A 22,589-nucleotide genomic window follows, 5' to 3' on the forward strand; every position below is an offset into this window, starting at 1 on the left:
ATAGATAGATAGATAGATAGATAGATAGATAGATAGATAGATAGATAAATAGATAGATGGATAAATAGATAGATGGATAAATAAATAAATGAATAAATAAGTAGATAGGTATGTAAGTAAATAAATAAATAAATGGATAGATAGATAGATAGATAGATAGATAGATAGATAGATAGATAGATAGATAGATAGATGGGTAAGCAGAGATCTTATGCCCTTCACAATAATAATAGTAACTTTAAATAGATCACAAACCAAAATGTAAAACACAAGATTAAAAATGCACCTAGAAGATAACACAAGAGAAAACCTAGATTGCCTTGGATTAGTGATAGCTCTTTAGACATAACACCAAAGGCACAATCCAAGTAAAATTAAATACTTTGCTCTGCAAACAATGTCAAAAAAAAAAAAAAAAAAAGAAAGAAAAAGAAAAGACAAGCCACCAGGAAAGAATATTTGCAAATGACATATTTGATAAAGAATTCTTATTAAAAATAAATTTAAAAGAAACTTTACAACTCAACAATGAAAAGATGAAAGGTAGCTCAGCAATTAAAAGCATTGTTTGCTCTTTCAGAGGTCCTGAGTTCAATTTTCAGAAACCCCATGGGGCTCACGACCATCTATTATCCCCTAGTGCCGTCTTCTGGCATCCAGATATACATGCAGACAGAACACTCATATGCATAAAATAAATAAATAAAATCTTTTTTTTAAATGAACAATGTGATTACAAAATGAGCAATGTGGACTTCAGCAGACTCCTTTGCAAAGAAAGAGAAAGCAAATGATAAATAAGCAAATGAAAAGATGTTCAATTCAAATAAGGAAATGGCAACTTTAAACAATGATGAGACACCACTATATGCCTATTACAAAACACTGGCTACACCAATGCTGGCAATGGTGTGGAAGAAAAGGAACTCCTGTGTACTACCTGTGGAATGCAAAAAGTCATTGCCACTTTGGAACACAGTTTGGTAATTTTTTACAAAATTATACATGCTCTTTCCGTATGATCCCACAATCATACTTCTTGGTATTTGCACAAATGAACTTAAAATTGCACCTACACATAATAAAATTACACAGAACTGAGGAGGCCAGAACAGGTGGTTGAGTTCCGGGATGAAACGAGCAAGACAGTGAGACTCTGTAACCTCCCACTCCCTAAAAAATAAAAAATAAAATTAAAAAAAAATTTGTACACAGATGTTCACAGGCATCTATATAATTGCCAAACTGTGGAAGTCAACCAAGAAGTCTTTCAGAAGGTGAAGTCATATATGCTATGTGGCACATCTATCAGCCAGGCATGGTAGTGCACACCGTTAATCCCAGCATTCAGGGAGGCAGAGGCAGGTGGATCACTGCGAGTCCCAGGCCGGCCTGGTCTACAAAGTGAGTCCAGGACAGCCAAGGCTACACAGAGAAGCCCTGTCTCAAAAAACCAAAAAGGAAGGAAAAAAAAAAAAAAAAAAAAACTATGCCACATTACAAAATGGAATATTGCCTAGCAATACAGAGAAATAAATAGTAAGCCATGAAAAGATACTGAGAAAAATTAAGTGCACATTACTAACTGAAAGACATCATTGTTTCTATATGCATGTTGTCATTCCAAGTTTCTGCTCACTTTTACTGTAAAGCCAAAACTGCTAGTAAAATAAAAAGAAATTATCCACTGGGTGTAGTAGTTCATGCTTACAAGCCCAGCTGTTGGGAAGCTCAGACAGCAGAGTTATGAAGCCAGCCTGGGCTACACAGTGAGTTTCAGGCCAGCAAGATCCTGTCTCAAAAACAAATGAATTTTTTTATCCATTAACTTAAAAAAAAGAAGAAAATAATGACATCACTCTTGAATAAGTTTTTAAAGTGTATATCATATAAAATGTGTCAAAATAAACAGGCAAAATGTAAGTAAGTATGTCTTAATGGAGAACATACAGGTATTTATTTCTCTATTCTTGAATTTTTGGTTTTTACAATCTTTTAAGTTTTACAAAACAATTAAAATTTTCTAATTCTAATAGCTGCTCATCTGAGACTAGACTAAAACATCCTGACCACTCATTCTTCTGAGACACTCTACTGTAGCACACAGGACTTCTTATAGTCCTAGCCTGGCATACACCCTCTTGATAATATGCTATTCTGTTTTCTTGGTACACATTTTCACAGAGGCTTCATGTCTCATTTTCTCACTTCCTTTAGGCTAGAACACAGAATATAGGCTTCAATATCTGAAAGAGCTACCAAAGAATGAAACAACTACCAAAAAAAAGAAAAGATAGCCTAACAGAGCTTAGAAGCAATCTCACCATTTTGTTTATCTGTTCTCGTTACTATAGACATAAATAAAAGTCAGACAGAGTAGGTTTTTTATTTGTAGTTTACCTGTTTCGAGCAGGAGACTTCCCAGCATCCTCTTGTACAGATACAAGTCTTGTTGAAAGAGCACTATTTGAAGAGTCTGGATGAATCAAACTATAAAGAAAATTAAAATACTGCGATCATTTGGAGCTACAATAAGTGCTTTAACATTTAAAAGCAAATTTAAGTATTTTTCCCTACAACAGTTCATTTTTGTCCTTACTTTATTTGAAGAAAAAAATTACAGTTTTCCTGTGTGGTGGTAGTGGTGCACACCTTTAATCCCAGCACTAAGGAGGCAAACACAGGTGAATCTCAGTGGGTTCAAGGCCATCCTGGTCTACAGAGTGAATTCCAGGGCAGCCAGGACTACCCTGTCTCAAAACAAAACAAAAAAAAAAAAAAGGAAGGAAGGAAGGAAGGAAGGAAGGAAGGAAGAAAGGAAGGAAGGAAGGAAGGAAGGAAGGAAGGAAGGAAGGAAGGAAGGAAAGAAGGAAAGAAGGAAGGAAGGAAGGAGAAAAAGAAAAAGAAAAAGAAAAAGAAAAGGAAGACTAAATAAATAAAAGCAGTTTCATCTCCAGTATATTTTTTAAGTGTACTGAATGTCAATAAAACACCAATTTTGGTTGGATAGGTGATTTGTAAAACTTGTTTCCATTTTATGATATACAAGATAAAAGTAATTTGAGTTTAAAAAAAAAAAAAATCTTAGCTCCAAAATTCTCAGTCCCCACAACCCACAAAAAGAGCAGCAAACAGTCAGAGACACTAGGGTCCAAGCACAGCTCTATCTCTTACTAGCTGCATGACCTCAGGTTCACTACTTAATCTTTCTGAACTTCTGCACCCACATCTGTCAAAAACAGAAAGTATTCCCTACCAAAAATGTGATGACTTAAAGGTAATAGATTATGAAACTGTTAACAAAGAGCCTATAACTCAACTAATACTCCATCTCTGAGGCCCATCTTCTGTCTCTCATGTTTTAATAAGTCATACTTGTCAATTCTGAATTTAGACAACTGGACCACACACAAATAAAAAAGCATTACTAATTAAAATAATCAAAAGATGAAAATTCTAACCTTCATATTATTTTAGTAAATACAGAATCAATTAAGTTAATAAAATGTAAGGTATAACTACGATGCTACGAACATCAAAAGACCTATCAAACAACTTTTAAAAAATCAACTACCACTATTTTGAAGTGTCTGTATTCCCCTACCCAGTACCACCACTTTTCCTAATCCCAAGGAAACCATTATTATAAATTTTATGCTTATCACCGTTACGATTAATCCTACTTGACAATCACCACTGAAACAACCTCCAGGCATGTCTGGGCAGGATTACCTAGAGCAGGTTTATTGAGGTGGAAAGACCATGTAAATCTGCACAGTGCTGCCTCATACGCTGGGGTGCCATACTGAAGAAAAGGGGGAAATGAAACTGAGCACAGGCATTCAGAGCTCTCTCTGGTGTTTTTTGCCTGTGAACACAAGGTGACTAAGCCACCTCTTCCTCCTGCCATACCTCCTCTGCCACGATGGACCATATTCCCTAAACTGTATGCCAAAATAAGTCCTTTCTTCTATAAGCTGCTTCTGTTAGGCATTTTGTTATATCAACAAGACAAGTAACTAATAATTACACCATTTGTATCCCTGAGCATTACCTTCATTCATATATTTCTGAACATTATGTAACTAGACTCTTAGTGCATAAATGATTTGTAACTTTCTTTTCTACTATATCCCCGGGCTCACATACGCTCAATGTAGTTATAATTCGTTCTTTCTTTTTACATATGTAATATACTAATTCTTCTCTTTGTTAAGAAGTAACTAAGGCGTTCTGTTCAGGAAGTTGTCTCCTGTGCCAAGGAGTTCTAGGCTGTTCCCCACTTTTTCTTCTAACAGATTTAGAGTATCTGGTTTTATGTTGAGGTCTTTGATCCACTTGGACTTTAGTTTTGTGCAGGGTGATAAATATGGATCTATTTTCATTTTTCTGCATGTGGACATCCAGTTGGACCAGCACCATTTGTTGAAGATGCTGTCTTTTTTCCATTGAATGGTTTTGGCTTCTTTGTCAAATATCGAGTATTCATAGGTGTGTGGGTTTATTTCTGGATCTAGGACCAAAGATATCTGGGCACAGGGTCTTTTCTGAGACTGACATGCAACCAAGGACCATGCATGACTGTAACCTAGAATCTCTGCTCAGATGTAGCCTGTGGTAGCTCAGTAACCAATTGGTTTCCCATAGTGAGGGGAACAAGGACTATTTCTAACAGGAACTCAATGACTGGCTTTTTGGCCTCCCCACCCCCCAAGGGAGGAGCAGTCCTGTTAGGCCACAGAGGAGAGCTTTGCAGCCAGTCCTGAAGATACCTGATAAAACAGGATCAGATGAATGGGGAGGAGGTCCCCCCTATCAGTGGACTTGGCAAGGGGCACGGTGGAGAGGAGGGAGGGAGGGAGGGACTGGGAGGGAATGAGGGATCGGGACACGGCTGGGGTACAGAGTTATAAAATGTAACTGATAAGAAAAAAATAAAATACAAAAAAAAAAAAAAAAGAAAGAAAGATTCCTGAAACAGGAACTCTTTGGCCTGAAAATGTGTTATTACTCTAATTGAGTTTTAGGTTGATTCCCTCCTTATAGTACATGATTTACTTAAGCCTGTTCCCTAAATCCCAGTTAGAATATAGGTTCCCAACTACAAGTATTTTTATGTGTCTATATTATTATAGCTAATCAATGTTTCATTGAATTACTATTAAATGACAATGGGTAGGTAGCATAATTAAATCTATGGTTCAATATGTGATTAAAAAGTGAAATGTAGCAAAATTAAATGCTGAAATGTCTTGAAGCCAAATTTCCACGGTAGAAGTAATTGAAAAGTCAATGTTTCTACTTCTATACTTATACAAAATATTTTAGGTAGGTTGAAGAGTTGATTTTAAAACATAAAATAAAAGTAATATTGTTCCAGTGCCAGATATGTGCTATCTTTTTTGTATGTGGGAAGCAATCTTCAGAAAATTGGTTCTGTAAAATGAACTCATGTTTATACACATATCAAAATATTTAAATGTCCATATGAATGGGCTATTAAAAAGCTGTGTAAAAAGATATATGTATACATATAATAAATTGTCATTGGTTGTGTTATGTGTGTCAATAATGGAAATTAAATATTGATTTGTTTATAAAAAAAAAAAAAAAAAGAAGTAACTAAGGCGAGGCACAGTGGCACAGGCCTGTAATCCCAGCACTTCTGGAGGCAGAGGCAGGCGGATCTCTGTGAGTTCCAGGCCAGCCTGATCTACAAAGTGAGTCCAGGACAGCCAAGGCTACACAGAGAAACCCTGTCTCAAAAAAACAAAAAAATAAATAAACAAACAAATAAACATACATACATACATACATATAAAATAAGATTATCCCACTAAAGAAAATATAAGAACCTAATGAGCCTAACATCCCAACATAAATAATTCTAGGTAACTTCCAAAGAAGTATGTGTATCTACATCTGTCAGCAAAGCATCTTCAGCTATAAACACATCAAATACTCCTATACAACAACAACAACAACAAAAAAAAAGTAACTGAATTTGGAAACAAATCGAGATCTTAGGAGCACTCTGATTTCTTAAAGAAGACTATACTAGGAATTATTTCATATCAATGACTTCTCTTGTCCATTCAACAAATTCTGCAAGGATCATACACATGCCATGCATTCATTCTTAGTTTTAATAGAATAGCATATAATAAAGGTAAAAAAAACTCTCCTCTCGTGCACTTGTATCTGAATCTTAATATAATTACTATCCATAAACAATAATGATCCTTCTGTATATGAACTGGGTAAGATAGTAAATTTGCAGATAACAAAAAGACATAAATGTTAATGAAAAATAAGGTCACAGGACTAAGCATTTCTCAGGTTTAAATCAAATTATATTCAAGTGACAGTACCTCTGCCAGGCTAAATCATCCTCTAAGAATATGTTACGACTGGCTTTTCTACTCCCAACAGGTGTCCGAGGTTCACTTGGATCAAGTATAGACACAGAGCAAGTTGAATCTGAAAGAGCATTCAAGTCTTCCCCAATGGAATTACTGTCTGTGGAATGAGCATAACTTAAGGCTATTTTTCTACAGTATGTGCACGCTCGGAGGTCTCCTATGAAAAAAATATAAGGAAAGGTATCAGCGACATATTACTTAATAAAATATTTTAAATCTTTGTGTTAATACGTACTTTAATAAAAGGAAGTGTCTTCAAGTAAAGACCTCCGAAAGACATTTTAAATAAGAGATACTTGTCTAGCTCTGCTGTACATGTTAGATTATTATTACAATAAATTCATCCAAGCATCCAAATATCTGTAACAGGTAAGAAAACTTGACCCAATATTAGTAACAGAAAGTCATGGCTGTAAGGATATTTTTTCAAAACTGTATTCATGCAGTGAGAGATCTATCACAGGTAGAAAGCAAAATAAAATAGACCGTATTTTTCATTAACACTTATTCCTTCTTTCAATGAAAAAAGTTTCAATTTAGTAAATAACCAACACAACAGAAATGACTTGCTTTCCCTAGGCAACAAGTAAGGAGAAAATAATATTAATATCTCCATCATGAAGCCTGAAGAATGGTCTCCAGAATACAAATGGTCTCTAGAATAGTACACATTTTCTAATTTAAAAAAACTCTCAAGAACTTCATAGATGAGTACTGTATTTACATCATTTCCACTCCTCCCTCTTCCCACTTCAGCTTATCCCACATCCCCCAACTCTCTCAAATTCATGAGCTCTTCAACTATTGTTACAGACACACTCAAAAAATAAAGTTGGATGTATTCGGTGTTGCTCATGTGTGTTTAAGTCCAACTGATTGGGATTAGATAGCCTATCAAGGGGTCTGTCCATGAAGAAAACTAGTCCCCTGTCTCTCAACAACCACATAGCTCTTCATCTAGGCACAGGGTCTTGTACAAGTTCCTTCATTAGCGCACAGTTTTAAAACTAATGAAAAAATGGTCTTACATTCAATGATATACAGAAATAAAAATAAAAGAAATTTTCATAGTGAAATAGAAATGTAATGTTCTAGCTAAGAGTGTGGCTCAGTGTCAAAGTGCTTGCCTAGAATGTATGAAGCCCTGACTTCAATCTGTATCAACACAGAAATAGTTCCTAGGAGGACAAACAGAGTTTCTTAATACTTCTAAACCTATTTTTTAGGTCACAGTCCTGTCCCAAAATAAGTTTCATTTCTACCCTATTTTTACAAAATAGTTAGGTGTATCTCCATAGCAATTTGGTGTGCTAAGAGGCAAAATACACCAAGTACCACATGACATTTCAATTAACAACAAGCCACACCATTAAGATTATACTGGAGCTAAAAACTTCTTATTGCCTGGTGCAACAGTCATCATAATATTATAGAGTGGCATATTATTCCCATTTTTGCTGATTTAAATAAACTTATTGACCTGTAAGTCATGAAACCATAAGGCACATAATAATAAAAATTGATACATGAACATAAATAACACTTGATGTAAACAACTATGTTACTAGTTTCTATCTTTACTATGTTCTATTTTTTATCTTTTTTTTCTACTTAATAAAAAAAGAGTTTACTATTTTTCAGGGGCCATGTTGGTATTCAGAAGACCACTCAGCACAGCCTGGGCCATATAGTGACAACCACCTTAAACAAAAGAGAAAATGCACATGGTGGCACACACCTGGCACATGGAGGCAGGAAATAAGGCCTAGCAAGCTGATGAGGCCTTCAGAACTAGCCTAGGAGGTATGACACTGGGGTTCAAAAACCAGGAGGAAAAGACATGTCTAATGGATAATCTTCAATGAATGAAAGCTTTGTGGTCAGGCCTGGCTACTTCTTAACTTGATAATTTTAGTTCTAATAATGAGAAGACCATTATTACGGAATTTATAGTTCACTGGAGGCAACTTACTATCTAGTTAATCCTGAGCATACTCTATGATGTTCACCCAAGGACAAAAGTTCCTAGAGACATTTCTCAGAACTTAAGACTACCATGTAGCAAGACTATACTTAACTTTAACTGTTCAGTAAATGTTATTTAATAATTCTACCTCAATTATACTTTATCAATATTAAAAATCTAAGTGATACAAATTTTTCTAAAAGATCAATATACTGTTTTTACATAAATTGCTACCAAGTATACTAAACTACTTTTTATTGTCTCATTTTAAGATTATTATTATATAATTCTGTTTTATCAAAGTGTATGTGTGTATATATACATATATGTGTGTGTGTGTGTGTGTATGTGTATAACAAAGCAAAATGTCACTAGTTTACTAATTTCTAACATTACAATTTAGCAGATGAGATATATTAAAACTCAATAGCAAAAAATATATCCATTTCAATCAGGACTCAGTCAACAGTAACAAAACAAAATGAACTTCAGTCTTGGTTAAAGAAAAGTGCTATGATAACCACTACCACTGACCAAAACTCAAATACATTAAGGAAGTGAAATTATTATCTGCAGAAAGACCTTCAATTTTTACCACAGCAAAGGTTAGGTTAGACTATAAAGGATAAACTCCCTAAACCACTCAACTATTAAAACTAAAATTATCAAACCAAGAAACAGAGCCATCCAGGAAGGCGCAGTGGCACATGCCTGTAAGCCCAGTACCCAGGGAGGCAGAGGTAGACGGGGGAGGCAGAGGTAGACAATCTCTGTAAGTTCAAGGCCAGCCTGTTCTATAAAGCGAGTGCAGGACACCAAGGCTACACAGAGGAATCCTGTCTTGAAAAAAAAAAGGGGGGGGGGGGGACAAGCCTCACCACAAAAGCTTTCAGTCCATGCAAAATGTTCGTTCATCAGCAACACATGCTAGAATAGTGTAACAGCAGACAAAAACTGATGAGACATATCCTTGCCATTATAGAATTTATAGTTCACTGAAGGCAACTGACTCATATGTAATTAAAAACTACATGATAAAAGCAGATATTAAAGCTATTACCACCAATGATAGCAGCTTAATTTTTATTGATTCTGTATAAAATTCACTGATCTTTCTATTTTGTGAGACAATGTCTCACTACATAAACCAGGCTACCTCTGCATCTTTAGTGCTGGGCTTAAAGGCAGGTACCACCATACCAGGGCAATTCAATGATTTTTCTATGTATCAATATTCTAGGTATTTTATATTTATCCAGGATCTAAGTTTATAACTGTATCCAACATACATTTTCCATTTGCAAAGGCTATTCTTTTTTTTGTTTTTTGGGGTTTCTTTCTTTCTTTTCTTTTTTTTTTCAAGACAGGGTATCTTTGTGTAGTCATGGTTGTCCTGGAGCTCACTCTGTAGACCAGGCTGGCCTCGAACTCACCAAGAGCCACCTGCCTCTGCTTCCTGAGTGCTGGGATTACCAGCGTGCACCATTAGCTGCAAGGGCTAATCTTAATTTGACTAAATTAATTTGACTTAATCTAATTTGACTAAAGAAACTTTTGGCCAAATACCAGGGTATCTGAAGCTCATTTGGCTTTGTTGTTTTTCCAGTGTTATTAACACATGGCTTTAAGTACATCAGATTACCATCCAAAGAAGGACTCTCAGCCAATCAGCTGAGGCCTCAAGTACAAAGATTAAGTTCCAAAAGCAAAAGGAATTCTGTCTCAACAGTACAAGATGGAAACCCTAGTTTCTGCCCTGCTGATTACAGCTGGTACTTCACACTTACCAGTGCACAAGCACTTGAGTCGACTACGGAAAAAATGTCACCCCACCCCCTGGTTCCACTTCCCCAGAGACACCTGACAAACACAGATTCAGTTCAAGATTCAGTTTTATAGACACAATATTTTAGGGATAAGGTTTCTGAACTGGCTCTGAAATTTCTGAAATGGGTTCTCTTATTAGATTCGATTTACAATCATTAATAAAAGAGCTAGAGAGATGGTTCAGTCATCAAGAGCACTTGAAAAGGACCCAGGTTCAATTCCTAGCACCATCTGTGACTCCACTCCCAGAGGATCCAATGCCCTCTTCTGACTTCTGTGAACATTAGGCACACAACTGGTGCACATACATACTTATGAGTATAAAATACACATAAAATAAAACACAAATAAACCTTAAGAAAAAAATAGAGAAAAATAAAACCATTAGTATTCCTAATACTAAAAAGAAAACTGAGAGAAGGAATAGGGCAATACAGACATATAAGACAGTAATTCTAGATATTCTTATTTGAATATTCACAGTGCTCGGGTTAATACTTGATAAATCTCCTGTCAAACCAGCAGGTATGGGATGAGCTCGTTGCTCCTAAATGTAGAACAAAAGTTAGGAAAAAGGTTGAGCTTAAAGATTCAAATTCCCAGTTCATGAACTGTGCAAATTGGCTAAGGGGTGCAGCTACGTCTGGGCACAAGGCGCTGAGTCTGATTTTCCAGCAATACCAAAAATAAAACAAATTAAGAAAAAAAAAAAAAAAGGCCAAGAGGAACCACCTACTTTCTGTGACCTTGGTGCTTGCTAAGATTTCAAGTGTCTCAGACTGCAAGGGAATAAGAAGAGTAAAGGAAGAGACCTGCACATGAGAACAGGCAAAAATCAGTGTAATACATCTGTATGATAGCTAGCACTTACAAAGAATGTTAACTCGAGCATAAAAGTGAATTCAAGATAGGGAAAAATGAATAGTAAACAGCTATTGGCTAAAAAATAATTTTAAAAGATATGGTCAAAATCTGGGTAGAAAATCATGTGATTATGAACTCTATCACACCTTGGATTAAAAATAAAAAATAAGGAAGATATTTACAATAACTAAAATCAATGAGAAACATGTTGAGCATGTTGTCTTGAGCTGGATATACCTAAATGCAAAAGACATTGGGTTACCCAGTACCACAAACAAGTAACTATGAAAATAAAATTTTAAGCTGCCCGGGTGGTGCTGCATCTCTGCACACCAACACTTGTATGCCCAAGACAGTAAGAGTGTAATGTAAGGTTAAGACTAGTTAAAAAACAAAGCCAGGTGCAGTGGCGCATGCCTATAATCCAGGTGGATTTCTATGCGGTGAAGGCCAGGTTGGTCTACAAATTGAGTCCAGGACAGCCAAGGCTACACAAAGAAACCCTATCTCAAAAAAATTTTAAAAACAAAACAAAACAAAAAGTCCCTACTTTCCATTCCCAAATCACTGCATAAATCTACTCAGCATTGTTCAACATCCTTGAACTTTCTCCATTACTACAATTTCACTACATTCCCAACAAAAGAATATGAATAAAATACAATTTGCCAAAGTATACCATCATGTAAGTCCAGGTAACCTTTACTTTGCAAATAAAAAACTCTATAGAAGCATAAATTAGAAATTTACTTTATCAGGCTGGAGAGATGGCTTAGAGGTTAAGAGCACTGGCTGCTTTTCCAGAGGTCCTGAGTTCACTTCCAAGCAACCACATGGTGGCTCATAACCATCTATAATATGATCTGATGCCCTCTTCTGACATGGAGATGTATGTATAGATGGATATGATTCATACACATAAAAATAAATGACAAACATTTTTAAAAATTTATTTTATCTTATCTAATAATCTCTAATACTACTATAGATTTTTTATAATATCTATATTTTTACTCTAGTTATTTATAAACATACTTACCTCTTCTACTACTGAAACATAAAGTTCTCAAAATCAAAGCTGTGTCTCTCTTTCTCACTATTATCCTCCACTACCTTAGATATAAAGCCCAAAATAAAAAATGGCTTACTATCGCCTTCTATTTAACTACTTCACAATTTGACTTTTAAACATAACTATCAAGGAAATATGTTTACCTGTATAGCCCATAAATTTTCCAGGGATTTCTTGATTACAACAACGACTGCAGAAAATCTGCCCACACAGTCTGCAATGGTGTCTGCGCCTAAAGGTTGTAAATTTTTCACTGCAGTCATAGCACTCTTTACATTGACTATCTGGCATCCAATATTGCTTCAGGTCACTGTCCTACAACAACAAAAATGTGTGATGGCTTCTTAAAAACAATGAGCATTAAGTTGCAATGACAAATGAAATCTTAGAAGGTGTCTTCTTCAGATGACAAGCTAGTTCTAAAGTTCAGATGGAATGCAAAAGGTTAAAATGACCAAGACAATACTGAAGAAGAAAAGCTGGATTTATATCACCCACTATCAGAACTTATGCTAAAGCTATAATAACTTTAGACAGAGTACGAGTACAGGACACACAAAACATGGAACTATTATAGTACAGGAAAGAGTGGCATACTTGCAAAAGTATATGAACTTAGGATGAGTTATAACACAACCACTGAACAAAGGGCTTTCTAAAATCAATGTCCTAGGTCCAACCAGACATCTATGAGGACAAAAGGAAACCTCAACCCTATTTATGAACATATATAATAAAATCTATTGAAGAAACCACAGATGAGAATATGTACTACCCTTGGTGTAATAAATAATGAAACAAAATATAAAAGGTCAAAGGGGAAGAAACAGACTACACACACACACACACAAATATATAAAGAATTTATGTGTGAAACTCTGGTCTCTAAAACCAGAGAAAGTAATAAACTTTCATTTAAGTGATATTATGCCACTGTCAGTGGGTATTACGTGATTTCCTTGAGTGTCTAATAAAGCATCTCCCATGGCCTCTCTACAGTACCTGGCTTTTCCCTTCCATGATTTCCTTGAGGCGTTTCAATACTGTACTGAGGCTCCGAAGCTGAACAGCTGTTCGTGGGTCATGACCTCCAAAGGCTGGTTCTGCTTTCCTTCTGGAGTCTGAGTCAGATTTAAAAAAAAAAAAAAAAAAAAAATTGTTTTAAAAGTTTCAAGTAACCATATCAAATCAAGCATTCTCTCTCTCTCTGTGATAAAATACAAATTATCCCTACCATTAGCACACACGTGTTCTCCCAGCCATTAATACTGATTAAGAATGAAAACTGATCTAGATCAAGAGTAAGAAGTTGTTCGAAGAATGTCTAATTACATATAAACTACTATTTTACATGTGCTTAAGTACTATATAAGAACTATCTGAAGGGGGCTGGAGAGATGGTTGAAAGGTTAAAAAGACTGGCTGGTTTTCCAAAGATCCTGAGTTCAATTTCCAGTGGCTCATAACAATCTATAATAAGATCTAGTGCCCTCTTCTGGCCTGCTGGCAAACATGCAAGCAGAATACTGTATAAATAATAAAGAAATCTTTAAAAAAAAAAAAAAAAAAAGAACTACCTCAAATGACTGATGGTTTTGAAGGTTGAAATGGAAGCATCACTTACATGCCTAGAATTCATTAATAACTTATTGAACATTTTATTCCCAACCAACTAAATAATAGACACCTGGCAGACACTGAGCAGAAGAAAAAGTAATCCCAGAGAGTTAGTTTACCTTGGTCTCAAAAGTCAAATAGGTAAGCAATAGGATCAAACTATTCAGCTCCATAGTTGATTACCAGAAAGAAACTTGATAGACCAGCCCTCCAAAAAACCCAGCAGGCTTTGCAGAAGATCCAGGACGGCAAAACATGAATAATGTCCAAACAGATTAAAACTGCCAATTCTATCTAACTCTCCCTGCACCCACTCCAACACTCACCACCTCCTCAACCCTGCAACTCCACCCTGAAAGAGATCACTTACATTTCAAATAACAATATTATTAATAATAAAACAAGCCCAAATTCTAGCTGTGTAACCAGAATAGGACTACCATGGTTTTCACTTAGTCTTTCCTTTTTTAAAAAAAGATTTATTAATTATGTATACAATGTTCTGCCTCATATACACCTGTAGGCCAGAGGAAAGCACCAGATCTTATTATAGATGGTTGTCAGTCACTGTGTCGGTACTGGGAACTGAACTCAGGACCTCTGGAAGAGCAGCCAGTGCTCTTAACATCTGAGCCATCTCTCCAGACCTATCATTTTCTTATTTTGGACCAAAATCACAAGTGAAGTTTCTATTTATTCCTGGCTACAGAAGTTTCAAAATCTCAGGGGAAAATGAAGGTGGCTTGACAAAAAAAAAAAAAAAAAAAACCTCTCCTTATTAGTTTAACACAGTAACCTAACAACCTGTAGAATCCATAATTCCTCCCTATCTCTCATTTTTACATTCCATGGTTTCAGTTATCCTCAGTAACATAGTCTGAAATATTAACATTCACATATTAACAGATCACATTCACATGACTTTTGTATACTGTTGCAACTGTGCTAGTTTAGCATTACTGTTATTAATCCCTTGGTATAATTTATAAATTAAACTTTATCGTAAGTTTCAATGCACAGTAAAAAAGCACTGTATATTATGACTTTGAAACTGCCTATGGCTTTAGTCATCTACTTGGGGATCTAGAAGATATGTCTTATAGAAAACCAAAATTACTATAAAATGAAAAATATTACCAACTCTATCTCACTATTTGCCAGTTTTCTCGTAGGTTTTTTGGTTTGGTTAGGCGGGGAGAAAACAGGAATTGCAAAGAATGAGCAATGTATAAATCCAAATGCATCAAAATTTCATAAGGCAGTTTAATCACTAAAATAACACCTCATCTAAACTGCACCTATCTTAACTGCAGCAAATATCTCAGATATGCTCTTACTAACATGTATTACAACAATTAATTTTTTCTTGAGTCTCACAATATTAAAATATAGACTCCATGATTATAAATCCTAAAAGACACAAAACTGTAAGAATCATAATGGCAGTGCTCCCTGGCACAGCATTTAGCCACCTGGAAGAGAAGGATATCAATATCCTCCTCCACAGGAAAAGTGTGAACAGTGAGACCCTGCCTGACCTCAGTGAAAGAAAGAGATAGCTGCCCTTCTACACATAACATCAACTATCATTTCTGCAAAATAGATGCAGAAAATCAAGTAACTTCCCTAAGATAGGAGAACCACCAAACTGTGGAATTGCAGATGCTTAGTGAGGGAAAATGTATCTGAATAAGCAATCCCAAGCTTCTGAGGTTCAAAGGTCTCCAAGGTAAAATCCTCCAAGCACAACTGATAGACAGGAAGGAATGCAGGAACCACAGTGAAGGAGAAAATCCAAGCTCTGCCTATGGATAAGTAGTTCAAATTTATCATAGCAACAAAAAGCAAATTTTGGCAAGCTACAACTCTGCAACCCCTACCAGACTAGAATTTAGTCCAAGTCCTCAATTTTACAAGTAAAGAAATGCAGACTGCTCTTTGGCCCATTCTTCCTCCCTCTGTAGCAAAGGATAGCTTGGCATTATGTGAAAAGCTAAGTGCTGAGTTTAACAAGGAAAAGAAAATAAATGAAAGCTTTCAGGCAATACTATATGAATTCAGCACAGGATTTTGTCAGAAGAGCACCCTCAAATATAGCACAGTGTTGCCGAGGGACAGGTTTTGGGGCTGTGATGTGAATGATTTTTTTTTTTTTTTTTTACAACCGTGTTTCTCTGTGTAGCCTTGACTGTCCTGGACTCACTTTATAGATCAGGCTGGCCTCAAACTCACAGAGATCTTCCTTCCTCTGCCTCCATAGGTGCAAGATAGGGTATCACTGTGTAGCCTAACCTAGCCTGGAACCTGATAATGTTTCCTGGCTGGCTTTGAACTTCCAATCCTCCAGCATCATCCTCCTAAGCCATGGGTCAAGTTTAAGAACTAAGAAAAGTTTAATAAAGTTAAGGTTAAGCTTGGATAATCTGGTATCAAATGAAAATCTTCTGCTTCCCAACTCTTCCTTTCAAAATGATCTGACCTGGGCTGAGCTGGCTGCTAAGGTGGCTAAGGTGTGGGGTGACACAGCCAGCTCTTCTAGTCCTTCAGCAAAAAAAGCCTCTTCTACCTACTTCTTCCTCCTTCTTTCAGTAACAAAAGTCTCAACAAGCAATAAAATAGCCTTCTTCCAACTACCATTATACAACTATTGTCCACTCAAGCATCTCATGGAAGTGAGGGGCTAGATAGGACAGACATGGAATTCAGGGACACTTGATTCCCACTGCTGCAACTTCTTCTCTATGGAATCATTGCCACTGTCCTTTCTATCACCTGGAGTTAGGCAAACCACTTCAATGAGTTTGACAGTCTAATAGAAATAAAACATAAACCACCACTAGCCCCTCAACTGAGACACTGATTCCCAGGCCACATCCATCAGAAAAGCATGAAAATGAACGCGGTGACTATGTAGTGGAACATGATGGAAAACAAGCAGGCAAGAGGAGCAGTGTATCCAGCCACACTGACAGTTTGTAGCCCAACAAAGACAGAGGCCAAGCGCAATCAGCAGCCCATCCATAGAGTTTGACAGTGTTCTGCAGCGAGTGGCATGCATGCACATCGCCCTTCATTAGCCTCCCAAGAATAGGTGCAAAGTCCACCTGTAAAGTTGGAACTAACCTGTACTCTCCTGAGGATGTGGCAAAGTGTTCTCTGCTGAAATCCAAACAAGTAATTAATCAAAATTCTGTCAAGACATCAGTGTTTGTATAATCAAAGTTTAATGACACGATGAAGAATGTTTCAGGTGTTGAAAAATTCTTTTATCACCTAAGTAAGTTTTATTTATTCTAAAGAATACTTGACTGTCCAAGTAACAGAAACACTAAGTCAATATATAACCTAGAACACACAGTGATGAAAATTCACACACAAAGAGGAATAGGAGAGCTGTTTTACCTAACACTGAAGAGCGCCGCTGAAGCTCCTCATTAAGCTGCTTTTTATAAGGTAGGGGTGACCTCACAGACTGTGTCCTTGACGAGATCTGAGGGCTGGACCAACTTGCACTTGGAGACTGGTGCTCTCCTTGGGCCCCTTCTCCTCTCTCTGTGTCAAAGGAAACTTGGTATTACTTGAAAATCTAAGGCTCAGCATTTCAAAAGAAGGCGACAGACAAAATGCTTCAGACATGATGTTGATGTATCATATTCATAGCTGAGTGCACACTGCTCTTGCAAAGTATCCTAGTTCAGTTCCCAACATCCATGTCAGGCAGCTCATAGCCACCTGTAACTCTAACCATCTTCTCACCTCCTCAGGCACTCACACATAAAACACGTACATACACATAGCTAAGTATAAAAATAAATCTTTTTTAAATTTTTAAATATTTTAAAGAAAAAGTTAAAATCCAGAATAAAATTTCCTTCCAACAGTATACATTTGGAAACTTTGTGAACACATCAAAGGAAACACAATGCCAACCTCACACAAAATCTTGACCTTCTTAATCAGTTTATGGGAGAGATCTCTTTGTGTTACCCCAACAGTACCCAGCATAGCAGGTGCTTATTAAACCTTCCTAAATAAATAACGACTATTTATTGCCTATGACAACTAAATTTAAAATGCTATCTTGGATAACAAAACTGTTAATAAAATTCAGCTAGTACTATTAAAATTTTCTACTTAAGGCCAGGTATGGTGGCACACCTTTAATCCCAGCACTAAAAAGGGAGAGGCAAGCACACTTCTGTGAGTTTGAGGCCAGTTCACACAGCAAGTTTATATGAAAGTTCCAGAGCTATAAAGTAAGAACCTATCTCAAAAAAAAAAAAAAAAGAAAAGAAAAAGAAATAGAAAAAAGAAAAATTCTACTGAGTGAAACTATCGAATCCCATCAAAGTCCTAAAACCAGGAAATATCTTCTAATACACTTCAAACAATAAAGACAAATGAATCAGGCATATAATCATGTCTATAATCCTAGCTCTCAGGAGACTAATCCAGGAAGATGGTCTCATGTCCAAGGCTACAACAGTGTTTTCAGGTTAGCCTAGGCTAAAAAAATGAATAGACTCTTGTCTAAAAAACAAACAAACAAACAAAAAGGCAAATTAAGAACAAGATACGACCTTTTTAAAATTCTGGTTAAAAAAACAAATAACAAAGTATTCAAGGACTTATTTTTAAATTATCCGTTCATTCATTTGATACTATTTACAACTCAATCCAATGAGTATAAATTTCAACATGCCTGCTGAAACCTTCTAAGTTTTTAAATATATAAACCATGTACTGCTTTGTTTAATTTTATTGCTTTAATTAATTTTGTTCTAAAACCTCCCTCAAAATAAGTTTTATTTTGTAAGCTTGATCAAGTTGAAGCACATTAATAGAAAATGTGTGGAAATAAAATGTTTCTCTTTAAAAAGGACCCCTTAACCACTTTACATTTAGTTCACACAAATACTTAATCAGATTACAGTGAATGCTACCGTTTCCTCCTTAGACAGAAAGACTTAGGGCCTGAGGTTAAGGCTGCCTCCTTGTTAATATTTCACTTCTTTACAACCACGCAGCATGACAGCACAGGAGCGAATGCAGAGAATCAAAACTGCACTTCCTGAGTTTTAGAAATAAATCTTACCTTTGTTAAAACGAAAAAGATTTACAAAAGAACTATATGCTGACTTGAAGGCAGGTTCATCCTGGTCAGGAGTCAGCGGTTTAAAGTGAGTGAGATGAGAAGGACTGGTGGGAGAGCGAGGCAAATCATTAGCAGAGTCCAGTGTCGGGGAACTCTTATCATCTGTGGCCATTTCATGAGTCTGGAAAGAAAAGGAGTACAAATCAAAGCGGGTCTTTAGAAACCACCTGAAAAACAGATATATCCTGACAGCCCCACTGTGTGACATTTCTTATCAATAAACACCAGAGAGTAAGGAAACCTATTTTCAAATAATCTAATTCAGGCTTAAAAAAAAAAAAAAAAAAAAAAAAAACACTGCTGTCTAGATGAAAAGAGCCTCAATACTTAAAACCATGGTTACATGGCTGGGCTAATTTTAATTTTTTTTTTTGCGGGGAGGGAGGGTTCAAAACAGGGTTTCTCTGTGTAAGAGAGCCCTGGCTGTCCTGTAAACCAGGCTGGCCTCAAACTCACAAAGATTTGCCTGCCTCTGCCTCCCAAATGCTGGAATTAAAGGCATATGCCACCATGCTGACACTAATTTTAAATATTACTGTTCTTATCATCTTTACAATTAAAGTTAATTAAAAATTTTCAAGTAAGGCATAAATTAGAGCAGACAAAAATTTTCCCTTTATATATATGTAGCCAAAGTTTTTCCAAAAAGAAAAATATTTAATAGCTTTTTAAAGTTACAGAGGAAACTGACTGTACATAACATAAACTACTCAGCTTTATTTTACTTACATATCTCAAGAAAAGATATGTAAGTAAAATAGCCTAACCTCATAGGATATTAAGATAATGACCTTCTTAAAAGGTATTTTTGTTTATAAGTAACCAAGAAAGCGTAACTGGTCAAAGCAGTAAGTCTAGTCACCAAATAAAAGCTCTTTCCCTCTTAGACTGAAAGTTTAAAAAGAAGTACCTCTGCTGAGTTACTCATTAGGATGCTACAGTTTGTAATCTATCTATACTTTTTATTAAAAAGAGAGGCAATCTTCTATGAAAGGTTTTTGGTTTTTTTTGTTTTTTTTTTTTTTCCTTAAAAATCACACCTATCAGTTCAATTTGCTTTCACAACACTCCTGAAGTCACATAAGCAAACCTTATTACTATGTTTGGCAGTTAGGCAACTGAGGTCACTGAACCTAAAGCAATTGTCTTTGGGTGGGTCAGTGACAATAGTAGACTTTGTAACTATACTCTTAAGTCTACCACAAAATTCTGACAGTCTTCTCTCTCAAAAAAAAAAAAAAAATTATAGCTCTTCACAGACTTCCAATTCTAGTCAACTGTATTATCTTAATGCTTGAGATTTTCCCAGATTAGTAATGTCACTGGTTAGTAAATTAAAGCAGAAATGAAACTACTGGCATGGATGGAATTTTGGCAACGGGTGCATATTGGAAAAAAGGAGAAGAGAAAAGCAATGGAATAGGGGAAAAGAGGAAGGGAAAGAAGAAAGACAGGGAAGGAGGACCTCTGGCATCACATGAAGGTTACTCTTAGGGTTACTACTGCTGTGAGGAAACATCATGGTCAAAGTAACTTTGGAAAGAAAGGGGTTTTTTGGTTTATACTTCCAAATCATTGGTTATCATCAAAGGTGGTCAGAATAGGAACTAAAGCAAGGAAGGAACCTGGAGGCAGGAGCTGAGGCAGAGGCCATGGAACAGTGCTGCTTACTGGCCTGCTCATCATGGCTTGCTTGGACTTCTTCTTGAACCCAGGATCACCAGCCCAGGGATGGTACCACCAACAATGGGCTGGGCCCTCCTCCATCAGTCACTAATTTAAAAAAACTTTCCTACAAGCTTGTTTACAGCCCATATTATGAAGGCATTTTCTCAACTGAGGCTCCCTCCTCTCTGAAGACTCTAGCTTGTGTCAAGTTGACATACAACTATCATGATCATTGATGCTCCAGCATAAAAGCTTAAGATGGTGACTGATCAAGTAAAAACTCATGGTTTGGTTTGGTTTGGTTTGGTCTTAAAGACCACCAGAGAAAACAAAGATGTAAGGGCAATAAACAAAACCTATTCTACTTCCACAAAAGTATCAACAAAAGCCCAGCAACCAATCCACCTAGGGAGTTTTCTAAAGATCTTTAGGGATCACTTCTAAAGATCTTCTATAACCAGAACTTTCATTAAGCTTCGGACATAGGAAGTTTAAAAATTACCATGAAAACACACAGTAAATGCAGTCTCCAAAACACAAATAAAACCATATAGAATTAATAATGACACCAGCATCCAAAATAATTACAACCGATTCTTAGCAGCATAATTGCTGGCTCTTCTACATACATAATTAGAAATATTAACCTACTTACCCAACAACTTCTACAGTGTCACCAACTGTATCTTTTTATCCCAAAAAGCTAGCACAATATATGGAGACTTGCAATAAGTAGCTTGGTAAAGCAAATCAGAAAATAAATCTGATACTAAAATGTAGAAAATGACTTGATTTATCAGTTCAAATGAATATTTTGGGTGAAAATCCCAAATGTCAGTCTAGTCATTTCCTAGGGTCGGTTTCTTTTTTTTTTTTTTCTTAAATACAACTTTCAAACTTTTATCTATTAATGAAGGACAGCTGAATAAAAGTAACGTTAGTTTCAAGAATGGGTTGGGGTTTTTTTGTTTTGTTTTAACCCGTGCACAACAGATACAGTAAACGAAAACCACTGTGTGATCCCTGCAACTTTTCCAGAAAGGGTTGGGGGGCGGCTCAGGCAATTAGTCTTGCCTTCTCAGAAAAAGTTAACCTTTGTCACAAGCCTGGACCTAAGAGAAAGAAACTGAGACAACCTCTCCGCTCCCTCCCACCCCCCTCTCTGAGGAAAGGAGGAAGGGACAGAACGGGAGTCCTGGAGAGGCAGGAAGAGATTCAAATAAATGGGAAGGGAGACGGTAAGATCTGCTGGGCGCCGAGCTCTAGTGTCAACACCAGACGCGCCGAATGAATCAACCCTTGATCGTTTAACACATCACACACACAAAATACACAGCCAACAACCTGCTTCCTTCAGGATTTGCACGTGCCCTGAATGCCTTAAGAGCCTAAATGGAGCAGAAGACCCTAAATTCCTAAATGAATCCGTCAAGTTTCATTTTTATTCTTTCTTGGGAACTTCCTGGGTGCGGGGGGGAAACGTCTCGGTCGGAAATCAAGTAAAAAAAAAAAAAAAAAGACTAAGCTGAAGTGAAAAGCCGCAAACGGCTGATGGACACACGCGAGCTCGGAGCGGGTTCTTGCGGGTGGGAACTTTCTCCCCCAGCCTGGGTCTGCACCTCCGAGCCCGGGCTCACCCGCGGAGGGGAAGAGATGACCAGGTCCACCTCCGCAACAGTTCGGGCACTAAGAAAACAGGGGGGCACGCGAACCTCCAGCCTGACGAGGAAGGAGGTCGGCCGCCGGCTCCCGTCCCGCCTCCCCGCTCTCCGGCAGAGCGTCGGCCGCAGAGCGCTCAGGCCCTCGCCCGCCCTCCCTCCCGCCGTGCTCCCCTCCCGCCGTGCGCCCCGCCGGCCCACGCCACGCCGACCTCCGTTACCTTCGCCTCCCGCCACCCCGACCTCCTCTTCACCCGGCTCGGCCCGGAAGCCGACGCCAAACGCAGCGCCGGCTCGCTCAGGCGACCCGCGGTTGCGCCGAGCAGCCCACAGGCTTACG

The 22,589-nt window shown here is 37.1% G+C and overlaps 1 protein-coding gene across 5 annotated transcripts in view; it reads right to left on the reverse strand.

Moving 5' to 3' along the window:
* Pikfyve (phosphoinositide kinase, FYVE-type zinc finger containing) overlaps positions 1-22,589 on the reverse strand; it is a 95,632-nt gene extending 73,043 nt beyond the window's left edge. For 3 of the 5 annotated variants that reach the window (XM_055616668.1, XM_055616664.1, XM_055616670.1), the window contains exons 1-8: positions 22,471-22,589; positions 18,864-19,044; positions 17,171-17,320; positions 16,892-16,927; positions 13,154-13,272; positions 12,295-12,466; positions 6,372-6,579; positions 2,401-2,490 (exon numbers count right to left, since the gene is read on the reverse strand). In XM_055616668.1, the coding sequence (XP_055472643.1) occupies positions 2,401-2,490; positions 6,372-6,579; positions 12,295-12,466; positions 13,154-13,272; positions 16,892-16,927; positions 17,171-17,320; positions 18,864-19,035 (947 nt within the window). In that variant the 5' untranslated portion in view covers positions 19,036-19,044; positions 22,471-22,589. The remainder of the gene's footprint in view (positions 1-2,400; positions 2,491-6,371; positions 6,580-12,294; positions 12,467-13,153; positions 13,273-16,891; positions 16,928-17,170; positions 17,321-18,863; positions 19,045-22,470) is intronic. The other 2 variants (XM_055616665.1, XM_055616667.1) reach the window with 2 other exon arrangements.

Source organism: Psammomys obesus, unplaced genomic scaffold (genome assembly GCF_907164565.1).
Source record: "Psammomys obesus unplaced genomic scaffold, mPsaObe1.curated_primary_1811, whole genome shotgun sequence".
Classification (NCBI taxonomy): Eukaryota; Metazoa; Chordata; class Mammalia; order Rodentia; family Muridae; genus Psammomys; species Psammomys obesus.